Here is a 12,646-nt window from a genome sequence, read left to right as displayed (position 1 = left end):
TCTCCGCCATTCTCGACCTACTCACCCAGTTCTTGTCAGTTTTACTTGCGCAGGTCTAGTCAGTTGCACTTGCGCAGGTCTTGCCTGTTATACTGTTATACTTGTGCGAGGAGATATGTTTATTCCAACTGGAGATTTTTATTGTAGCAATTTATTACTTCGGAATTTGTTAATGCTATTTAAAAACGTCGCCTAGGAGACACAGGTAATGATGTGAGCTAGTGTATGGATTATTAAACGTAATTTAATTAATAATCTAAAAATACAACTTTAATTAAAAAAACGTAATAGATTTTATTTTAGTTTAAAAAAAACAGCCGGCAATATTTAACGAGAAATGCACACTTTATTTCAAATTTCAAAATGGTATTTCATGTGCCTTTTTACTTTTATGTGTAGGGCCTACAGAGTATCAGAGGTGTCGTGAGGGGAGGGAGAAGGAGGGGTGGGGGGGGGGGGTGTTGGCGGGGGGGATGACACAAACGGAGTAAAAATTGCAAAATATACAGAAGAATAATGCTTTTTGCAAGTTTACTAATGGTAAATCGAAGTTTAATATTCTTTTAAGAACAAAGTGAGGATCCCAAAACAAAAGGGAAGTAAAGCTGCTAACTCTAAAGAAAAATTATTACTACTTCCAGCATTAAAATTAACACGCTTTAGAAAAACATCTTCTTATTAAGTATATATATATTATTGATAAAGATGCATATTTTAAAACTATCCTTTGAGGGAGGGGGTAAAACCAACGACAAAATTTGAACAGAGAAAAAAATTTAGTTGAAAATTTTAAATAGATGAAACGTAAAACAAAGCCCGTGTTTGGTGACACCACATATAATAAATTCAAAGAGTATTTTACTTTGACGTTATGGGAACATTGAAGCCGTTTGGCTAAATGGAAGGAAGGGGAGGCATCATTCGCAAATTTCTCAGACGATGTACTGACCAGAACAAAATACAATGTCTACCGCAGTAAATTAGGGTGACATCATATTGGAAAATTGCAAATCAACATATCATTGGATGCTTTCATTATCATCATCATTCCTTTGTGGCCCCCTGGGCTGCAACCACACATCTCCAGCGGACTCGGTTTTGGGTTGTTCCCTCAATCTGTTCCCATGTGTGCCCAGCTGTTTTGGCCTCTTCTTCAACCGTTCTTCTCCATGTCTTTCTTGGCCGGCCCACCCGGCTTTGACTTGACTGCTAATTACTTTTTAAAGCTAAATATCTTATCAACAGGCTCAGAGTGTAAAGTATGTGTATTTTAGGGGAATGACACCAGTAAAACAAAAATTGTACATTTAATTGTGCTTGTTGGTTTCAATAATTTCGTCTTATGTCGATACTCTTACATTAGTTTTTGTATTGATTTGTAATCCAACGGACGACAACGACTATTTCCTCTCAGCAAGTAAACCTTCAAACATTGTATTTGTTTTGTGAACTTTTTTGTCTTATGTCTTTGCAGTCTTTTATATATATATATATATATATATATATATATATATATATATATATATATATATATATATATATATATATATATATATATATATATATATATATATAATGTTACGACCCTCTTCTCTAATCCTTTCGTACTAGGTGGGGCATCATAAAAAGAAACAAGGACTAATAATAAATAAAAACAAATCCACTAGCTGTGATTTCTACTATTTAATTGCCACAATAACACTAACCCGCCACCACACAAAAACAATCAGAAAAATACAACTATCTACAACCAGAAAAAAAAGTTCGTATTCCGATTACTCTACTTTGTCCCTATCGGTCGATCCTAGCCTACATCTACTACAGCTATTCTGTGGCCTGTCACGAGCTCATAAAGAGACGTCCCCTTAGTCCTGCTACCCCGAGCTATCCCTCCGAGTGCGTGAGTCCGAGTAGTCTATCTCAGTGGCGTAGCGAGGTCGGGTGTTACCCGGTGCGGCACTTAATAGTGTCATCCCCCAGACGCGTAGCGACCCTTCCCGGGGACAAATTTTCAATTTGCACCCACCCCCCCTCAAACTTTCGATTACACCCCCCCCCCCCTCAAAATTTCGATTTGCACCCTCCCCTCAAACTTTTCTTTTTCTATATATTACTATTTTTTGCCTTGGTGTCATCCCCCTAAATGGTGTCACCCGGTGCGGTCCGCACCCCCCGCCCCCCCCCCCCCTCGCTACGCCTCTGGTCTCTCTAACCCCTCCTAAAATATTCAAGTCTACCGTGCTTGACCGTGGAAAAATTTCCTCACCGTCATCTCTGGCCAGGAATTCCCAGCCATAAATCACCCCCCCCCCCATGCTGATCGCAACGACAATTATCTGCGTCAGTCCCAGTTATATCAGATTACGGCCTGGCCCGAGCGCGAATTAAAAAAGTGTGCAAATTACTTAAATTTGTTTTATTTATTGCCAATTACTTCCCTTGAAAGATCACAAAAAATGTTTTACTTCGCTTAAAAAAAAAAAACAACAACTAGACTACCCGTCATCCCTTGGATAACTGTGGGTTTCGGGGGTCATCCATAAAAAACATCACGTCTGTCACTTATCGTCACAAAAAACCACACCCACATTCAAATAGACGTTACACCTCAGACGTTTTTGTCTTTTAAAAACATCTATTTCGGCTGAGCATGGGTCTAACAAAACTATCCCTTTATATGCTGATATCACAAAAACAGGTCAACTGTACTTCACCTGCGCAGTGTCCCCCCAACTTAGACTTGTTCTGTCTTTTAAAACACCGATCAGAGTTTCTTCTAGACATCTGAAAAAAAAACCCACTGATAAAAAACCATGCGGCTCCCCCCACGAAGATAGTCTACCGCCCCCCCGGAGAAAAAATTCTGGAAGAAACACTGACACCAACATAGGCTCAGCATAGGTCTGACCCCTTCATATGCTGACGTCACAGGTGAACTCTACACCTACCCATCTCTACTTCGCCTGCCCAGTGTCCCGCCAAGTATCAGACAATATCTTTTTATCGTTTACAAAAAGATTCCGGCCAAGCATGGCACTGACCACACTATCCCTTCATATGCCAAGAACACAAGAAACAGGTGAACTTCACTTCACCTGCCCCGTATCCTGCCAAGTCCCAATAGACAACTTTATCATTCACATCTATAAAAAAAATTACAAAAAAAAAAATATTTACAAGATGTGTTTCGAACCCGTACCACTCACACGGATAGCGATTACCCTATCAACTCACCCATCTGGAAAGTTACAATTATAAGCAAATTTAGAGGTATAGAATCCTTGTATGAAACTTAAGTTACGCAAATAGGCCCTAGATCGAGCATTTCAAATTTAATATTATCCCAAATTAGCCTATTCCGTAGCTAAACAAACAAAGATTTATATAAAGTAAAATATTAAGGCATGAAATAGTTTAGTATATCCAGATAGAGCTAGATCTAGAATTTACGTTAAGTTTATAATTTTGCAAAATTAGCGGTATAGAAGCCGCGTATGAATCTTAAGTTACGCAAATAGGCCCTAGATCGAGCATTTCAAATTTAATATTATCCCAAATTAGCCTATTCCGTAGCTAAACAAACAAAGATTTATATAAAGTAAAATATTAAGGCATGAAATAGTTTAGTATATCCAGATAGAGCTAGATCTAGAATTTACGTTAAGTCTATAATTTTGCAAAATTAGCGGTATAGAAGCCGCGTATGAATCTTAAGTTACGCAAATAGGCCCTAGATCGAGCATTTCCAAATTAGCATATTCCATAGCTAAACAAACAAAGATTTATATAAAATAATAAAGGTCTAAAATAGTTTAGTATATAGAACCCCATTATTATCTAAATCTAGATATAATTATCTATATTCTAGATCTACGACTGGTTTGCTTAAGTCTAGTTTTTTATTATTGTAATTTTAACTAATAAATCTTTGGTTTGACCTAGATTCTAGATCTAGATCTATAAATAACTTTCTTGGACAGATTGTAGAGCTAGAGAAATTTATTGTAAAACTAAATGAAAAAGACAGTTGAAAATTAATGTAAGTGTTGGAACGTAATAAAAAATAAATACAGCAAACGGACGTATTGTTAAAGTTATAGCCGACAGAAAGTTAGCTTTAGAACTCGTTAAAAATCTGAGTAAGATACGAAATCTTGCATAGTGCCGCCATTTATTGTACTAAAAAGTAAACAAATCATGTGACGTCACTATTCACTAACAGTAAAGTCGTTTTTCTAAACTTTTAAAATTAATGTATTTAATCTACCAATGAATAAATCAATAAATTAATTAACGTCTTTAAATAAATATGTGATTAAAAGTCTGTCTGAAAACAAAAATTGTTCTCTACCTACATACTATTTTTACAGCTCTCCACATAGAGCAGATTTCCTCCAGTAGTCAATCAGACAAACAAAAAAACAAACAAACAAACAAAAAAACAAATAAATATTCAAACATTTAAACAAACTTGAGTTTTAGTAGTATAGAGATTACATCGGAGAAAAAAATAATTTTTAATAGTTTGTTTTGGTGTTGGAAAAAAACAACATTATTATTAGCGTAGATTGATAAAGTGCAATGTGACAGGAAAAGCACATATATTTTAAAAACGGCTTTTTAATTATTTTTTGCACTGAAAGTACTGCTTACCAAGTACTATTTTTAATCAATAACAGTTTAGAAACCGCTCCTAAATGTCCTCTATGTTTACTTGCGGCTAAGCTGAGGGTATTACAGTCATTCACTAAATTGAATCAGGCACGTCCGCCTACGCCCCGGCAGGGTTCGATGTGGCACCCTGGGCTATCCTGTGAGCGCTATTGTGCATACGTTCGTTCTAATAGACTATGGATAAGAAAAGTTATTATAGTCTTTAGCTAAATCAAACCCGGGCGTCATCCGGCGCCCCGAGAGGGTGTTATTTGGCGCACGGGCCCTTCTGTGAGCACTATGGTGCATACATTCATTATATACAGTGCAATAGGCTACGGATAGACCATGGATAAGAAAGGTTACTAAATTCCTTCACTAAATTTAATCCTGCACCTTTCCGTGTTCGCTATGGCGCATACGTTAATTAAAGAGAGTGCAAAAGACTATAAATAAGCTGGGGTTTTATATTCGTTTATCAAGTTGAATTCGGCGGTTCCACCAGCGCCCCAGCAGGGCGACCCGGGCTAAACTGTGAGACCTTTGCGTTCGTGTTTGCATTTAATTTTGAGTTTATGTTCGCGTTCACTTTTGCATTATTTTGAGTTATTGTTCGCGTTAATGTTTGTATTTCTATTTTTAGATATGCATTTGTGTTTGCGTTTACGTTTTGTTTGCGTTTGCGTTTGGGTTTGTGTTCGTGTTCGTGCTTGTGTTTCGGTTTGGGTATGCATTTGGGTTTGGGTTTATGTTTTCGTCTGTGTATGTGTTTGCGTATTTTTTAAATTTTTTAAATTTAAAATTTTTTTTTTTTAAATTTCAAATAGTTTTTTGAACAATTACCTAAGAAGACAGCAGCATGCCGATACAGAACACATCAATCGTGTGGAAGATCAATATCTTTCTACAACTTTTAAGTAGGTTTGTTGAAAAGTTATTTTTGCTTATGAATTCAGACACTGTTATACGTAATCATTGATTATTACTGTTCGGGTATTTTTAGCTATATATGCTATTCAGTAAGCTTTTTATTTGTGTAATAAAACGTAGCCTACGGTAAATAAGTAGCCAAGAAAACCGAAAACACCTTTAAGATGATTCATGTAACATTTGAGGTTTTAAACGATTGTCCAAGGCCCGGAAAAATAACGGCACCTAACTTATTTTTTTTTAAGATTGAAAAATAAAAATTCTTGTTGAAACCAACGGACTAACTGTTGCGACAAGAGGATAACCTTTTTCAGAGACGTCTAGTCCGGATTGTGGACATTCTCATGTTTTAAATTCCCATAATTCCTAACCCAATCACACTGTATTCAATATTGTTAATTTTGGGTTAAATTATTTTAACAAGATTTTATTTAACTTGCTTCGTCTGTCTGTTGTCAGTCTGTCGTCATAAATCGAACCGCTCGAGCTAAATTTCGGGCACTTCTAACTGACAAATTCGTTTCAAAGTTGGCACATAGGCCAAGACTTAAACCGTGCAATATGACATCAAATTTGACTTATTTAATTTTTACTTTCTCGTATATACGAAGTATAGAGAAAGTCTTGTAATCGTGCAAAAAAAAAAATCGAGATTTTTACAAATCTCGACGTTTTACACCTCACTGATACGGAAAAACATAATTTTGCAATCTTGTCCGTATGTCTGTGTGTCTGTCTGTGTGTCTGTGTGTCTGTGTGTCTGTCTGTCCGTGTGTAAACACGATTACTTGAGTACCGTTACAGCTACGTTGATGAAATTTCATATATAAGTATTTTATCGAAATCGTAGATCCGTATCAACTTTTGAGCGATTTCCGATAACCGGAAGTGGTACTTTTCCTACTTTGAATTTTTCAAAAGCCTATAACTTGAGTACTATTTCAGATAGATAAATGAAATTTCACATGTAAGTAAAAGATCTAATTCTCTACCTTCTGTTAAATTTTGAGTAATTTCCGTTGACTGGAAGTAGTAATTTACGCTACTTCCGATTTCTCAAAAAACTAATGTAAATTTTAAAAGTACTAATAATATTGCGCACCATTATGCGCTTTTTTATTTGGCGTTCACTTGGTGTGCAATTAATTTGTCTACGAGATTTTATTCTATTTTTAAAACTTAAAGTATTTAAAATGGATTAAAAATCATGTCTATAGCCCGAGTTCCCATCCCCTGTTATTTTATATAAGAATATTCGAGAAAGTTTAGGGGAGATCACTCCCGGTTTATTTATGAATTGATTCAGATTTTCCTATAATAGTAGACTGTCTTAAACTACTCTTTCCGCACTACTATACGCGCATTATCAGGTTCATTTGGTGTGCGATAGTTTTTAGTCATGAAACTCCATTGTAAAAAAAATAATTAAAAGTATTTAAAAATTTACATAAAAACCGCTTGCTATTAAAACGTTTTTGATGCAATATTTTTTTTTACTACTACGCGATAAATAAAAGAAGATTACATTTTAAACAGACGCTAGGTGTTGCACTTAAAATAAAACATTTATCTCTGTTAAACCTTATTAAGTGCTAAATATTCAGGCATCTGGTACCATCCACCGTAGGGTTTACTCTTTTTAAATAGGTTACTTTAATTTTTTTATAGGGCTATAGCGTTGAGTTGAGTAAAAATATAATAAAGTTTTGAAGTTTTTTTGTGTAATGTCGGTGTATGGTTGAGGGCAGGTTTAAGTAAAATTTGTAGATGCAAGGGCTGAAGATTAAAATAAAAAATATATATTTCAGGTTTGTTACTGAACATTATCGGTTACTGTACCAACTACATTGGTAGATTCGGGGATTTTACTCATCTTGGATTATGGGAAATGTGTGAACAGAAAAGTGATATATGTGTTAGTCTCAAATTGGCGAAACAATTTGCCGATATCAGCATGGGTAAATTTTTTTGTAAATATTAATATTTCAGATTATTAACGGTGGGGATCCAGAAAAAGTGTATTGGAGGTTATAATTCTTCCCATCTTAAGTATAACGTATAAAAAATGCATAGTATTGTATTACCCTTAAAGCTGTTTATAATTGATAATATTACTTCATTTTCAACACTATAATTTCTGTTTCTTTCAACAGTATGGGCCTATGCTTCACGTGTCTTCCTAGGCATATGCTTGACTGGTCAGTCTCTGGTCATCCTGTTGACACTTTCAGCTCTTGTGATTAAAACAAACAAATTTGTGGCCTGGTGTACTATTGGGCTGGCATTTTTTTCAGGTGGGTTTATCTAAATAAAAGAGTTTTCAAATTAGAAAGTACATTATATTTTCGGTAAAATTCCATTCCGGCATTTGTCCCATTAGGGTGATCTTCCATTCGGTTATTTGTTGCTTTCTGGCAAACGTCCATTCGGACAATCGGCCTTCGGTCTTTCTAGAATTTGTTGTAGACACTTAGATGTATAAATATATATATATATATATATATATATATATATATATATATATATATATATATATATATATATATATATATATATATATATATATATATATATATATATATATATAAATATATATATATATATATATATATAAATATATATATATATATATATATATATATATATATATATATATATATATATATATATATATATATATATATATATACACACACATGTTTCTTTTATTTTCAGTTCTGTTCGGAGCAATCGGAATAGCGGTCGCAGCTGGAGAAATTAAAAGACTTTATGTACCGAAACAATTTTCAGGTTTTTTTAGCGTGGGCTGGTCCTTTGACTTAGTCATCTCCAGCCTTGTTATGTTTTTAGTGGCTGGCATTTTATCTTTTGTTGAGACTCGGAGACCGGCAACATAATTTCAAATTTCGTTTAGGTCATCAAAATTTTGTATGTTTCATTTGTTTTAGTTTGTTCACGTGCATGGTAATTTCTTTATGTTTTATTATTTTTTTTTTAGTATTTTCAATTTGAACATTCAAATTATATTCATTTTGATTTTGTTTTTTTTATTCATATTCGTTTAATACAATTACGAACTATATTTTCTAAATAACTCGATGTTCACTCTTCTTTGCTTCCATCTAGATCATTAAAAGTATTTTGCCCAAATTGTGTTTATTTGAAATATTTTGCATGGAATATTATGTGTGAAATTTGTTTTCTTGAAATACGTTTCCTTAAATATTTTCCTGTAGTTTAACTTTTTTTTTACTTTCTCATATGGGGAAATATTACGAATAAATTGAACCCAGATTTGCATTATGGTCTGTATGTCTGTTCCGTGTACTTGTTTAGCGAAATAATTGTAATACTGTTTGATGGAAGAAATCCATATGATATTTTTACATCATATACGTAATTTTAATACTATTTTAAACTATTTCCTGTTAACGACAAAAGCATTAAGGTACACAGAGAAGATAATCAGCGCATGTTCTAAACAAAAGAACCAAAAGTAAATAAACTACTTTTTTAAAAATCTTGTTTACTTCTGGTTTCCAGAAAAACATTTAGTCTCAAACAGTACTCTAAAATCTTCTAATTCGTCGTGGTTGTGAAAGACAGCATGCGATACGCTGTTCTAGTTTAAATGCTACATTAAACATATACACACTTAATTTGCAGTGTTTTTTAACTTTTATATTGACTTAACATCACAAAAGGGTTTACTTATGTTACCGGCCTTGGTGACTTGATTTTTAAAATATAGAGAAAAGTTAAACGTAAGTAAACTTTCACATTAAATTAGCTTTGGTTTTTAAAACAACCCAAGCGCATAAAAAAGTAGAGCAATACATTTTAAAACCTCGGTCAATAAGTTTGTATACTTAAATTTAACCTATGTACGGATTCTGGGACTTTTGCTTGGTTCTACTTAACCTTCTAGAGTACATGACGTGGTGTGGGGTCTATGTAGTTCCGCCATTGATTTAAACATTACCCAGAAACTAAGTGTTTTTTTATCTTGTTAGAAAGTCAAGTGTATCCGTTGTTTCAGATTATTAACAACACATGCTTTATACACATGCATTCGTACACGCAAACAATCTCGTTAGCATTCAGACAGCCTCACACAAACACACACACTTTTTCACACTTACGGAAAAACATAGGAGCGGCTACTGTATGTGTATTATCAAATAAAATACACTCTACTGCACACACACACAAATATCCATCCATCCATCCATCCAACCATCCAACCATCCAACCATCCAACCATCCAACCATCCAACCATCCAACCATCCAACCATCCAACCATCCGTCCATCCTTCCGTCCGACCGTCGGTTCGTCCATGTGTACGTGTACGTGTACGTGTACGTGTACGTGTACGTGTACGTGTACGTGTACGTGTACGTGTACGTGTACGTGTACGTGTACGTGTACGTGTCAGCAGAGGCGTAGCGACCCTTCCCGGCGCCCGGGGACAAACTTTTCGCTTTGCACCCCCCCCCTCGAGATTTCCATTTTCACCCCCCTCAAACTTTCGATTTGCACCCCCCTCAACCTTTCAATTTATTTTTCCAACCCATTTTGGCGCCCCCTAAGGTCGGCGCCCGGGGACATATGTCCCCCCTCCCCGCCCCCCCCCCCCCTCGCTACGCTACTGCGTATCAGTTATACTGTGATACTTGTGCGAGGAGATATGTTTAATCCAACTGGAGATTTGTGTGGCAGCAATGTATCAATTCGTAGTTTGTTAATGCTATTTTAAAACGCTGCCTGGGAGACACTGGTAATTATGTGAGCTAGGCTATGGATTATTAAACCTAAGTAAATTAATATAATCTATATACTACTAAAACTCAAGTTTGTTTACATGTTTGAATATTTATTTGTTTTCTTTTGGTTGTCTGATTGACTATTGTATCTACTCTATGTGGAGAGCTGTAAAATAGTATGTAATTAAAGAACAATTTTTGTTTTCAGACAGACTGTTAATCACAAATTTATTTAAAGACGTTAATTAATTTGTTGATTTATTCGTAGGTAGATTAACCACATTAGTTTTTAAAGTTTTAGAAAAAAGGCTTTCTTTGACCGAATAGTGACGTCACAAGTTTTGTTTACTTTTTAGTACAATAAATGGCGGCTTCGATCATAGACTTTGTGGCCCATTCAAAAGTATAACGCGTTCTAAAGCTAAATTTCTGTCGGCCATAACTTTAACAATACGTCCGTTTGCTGTTTTTATTACGTTCCAACACTTACATTAATTTTCAACTGTCTTTTTCATTTAGTTTTACAATAAATTTCTCTAGCTCTACAATCTGTCCAAGAAAGTTATTTACAGATCTAAAAATATCATGTGGCCAAGCAAGTTATTTATAGATCTAGAACTAGAATCTAGGTCAAACCAAAGATTAATTAGATACACACCAAAGATTAGTTAGATAAAAATACAATCCATTTTATAATCATAATACATTTTTAGTCCTTAAATACTTGATTTAAATCTCTGTGATTTATCTATCTAGATCTAGATCTATCTAGCTAGAATAGGTCTAATGATTAGATCTAGATTCTAGATCTAGAATTTCTAGATCTAGCAAAAGTTACGCAAATACTAGACTTAAGACTTAAGCATACGAGTCGTAGAATCTAGATCTAGATAATTGTATCTAGATCTAGATAATTTCAGACCTTCATTATTTTATATAAATCTTTGTTTGGCTAATTTAAGATAAATTTAATTTGAAAGTTACTACTACTAGACTTAGATCTAGATCTGTGCGCGTAAATCAAGTTGCATAAGTTGACTCAAAGATTAGAGTATAGTATAAAAATACATCTGTGTCGTCACGAGTAAAATAGCTTAGTTGTTAGTATAAATGGCTTGCATGCGGGTGGCACAGGTTCTAGACCAGGTGTCTCCAAACTTTTCAGTCCGAGTGCCGCATTACCTATAAAATTTCAGTTCGGGGGCCGGTTTCTTCCAGGCATGTCTTCAATTTTTCTGGGCAAACGTCCTCAGCCATCACCAACACACGATTCTTCCTTGGACAAAAAGATCTCCGCGGGCCGTATGAGAGGACTTCGCGGGCCGCATGCGGTCCGCGGGCCGTAGTTTGGAGACCCCTGTTCTAGACCAATACGTCAATGATAATTTTTTTTTTTCAATTTTTTTTTTAGATGTGAATGATAAAGTTGACTATCTGAACTTGGCAGGATACAGGGCAGGTGAAATAGAGTTAATATGTTTCTTTGTCCTCAGCATATGAAGGGATGCTCGGCTGGAATCGTTTTTTTAAACGATAAAAACACGTTGTCTGAGAAACCCACAGTTATCCAACGGATGACGGGTAATCTAGTGTATTCTTAAAATTCAACTTTAATCACGAACCTCTTAGTTAAAATTTATAAATCCTATCACACACTTGTAGGAAACATGTGCACTTGATTTCAAATTTCAAAAATTGATATGGTTATTTACTTTTCCCTGTACAGAGTATCAGAGGCGCCGTGAGGGGGTGGGGAGGGGTTTCCAGGGTGCGGACCGCAACGGGTTACATCATTTAAGGATGACACTAATGGAAAAAATTGTATAGTTTTCAGAAGAAAAATGAGATTTTGCCAGTTCGCTTTATGATAAATTGAAATTTAATAGTCTCGAAGAACAAATTGAGGATACCAACAAGCTAATAATTTTAAAGGAAAAAACAACAACAACCTACATCCAGCAATATTATTAAACGACTTTAAAAACATCCATCTGATTGAGTATGCATATATTCTTGTTAAGTATGCTATCATTAAGGGGTGAGGGTGACACCAACTACAAAATTTGAAGAAGTTTTGTTAAATATTGTCAATAGATGAAACGTAAAATAACGCCCGAGTGGGGTGACACCACATAAAATAATTTAAAAGTTTTTTTCACATTGAAATAATAGGTGAATTAATATAATCTTAACACATTGACAAAATTAGAAAAAAATTTCATGAAGATTTGTAACCATTCGCAAATATAAAAATTGAAGGTAGTATTTATTTTAAAATACCTGTGTTTTACCTACCAC

The 12,646-nt window shown here is 34.7% G+C and overlaps 1 protein-coding gene across 1 annotated transcript; it reads left to right on the top strand.

The window, feature by feature from the left end:
- The first annotated feature begins 64 nt into the window (after window positions 1–64).
- LOC131929593 (uncharacterized) lies at window positions 65–8,698 on the top strand. Its single transcript, XM_059285880.1, has 5 exons — window positions 65–205; window positions 5,481–5,570; window positions 7,392–7,541; window positions 7,737–7,877; window positions 8,299–8,698. The coding sequence occupies exons 2-5, from the start codon at window positions 5,513–5,515 to the stop codon at window positions 8,478–8,480; spliced, it is 531 nt and encodes a 176-aa protein (XP_059141863.1). The 5' UTR covers window positions 65–205; window positions 5,481–5,512; the 3' UTR covers window positions 8,481–8,698.
- Window positions 8,699–12,646: the final 3,948 nt, after the last annotated feature.

Source organism: Physella acuta, unplaced genomic scaffold, assembly GCF_028476545.2.
Source record: "Physella acuta isolate Inbredline_101_S28 unplaced genomic scaffold, ASM2847654v3 ptg001653l, whole genome shotgun sequence".
In the NCBI taxonomy this organism is placed as follows: Eukaryota; Metazoa; Mollusca; class Gastropoda; family Physidae; genus Physella; species Physella acuta.
Note: the sequence above shows the minus strand (reverse complement) of the source record. Positions and strands in the feature narration are given on the sequence as shown.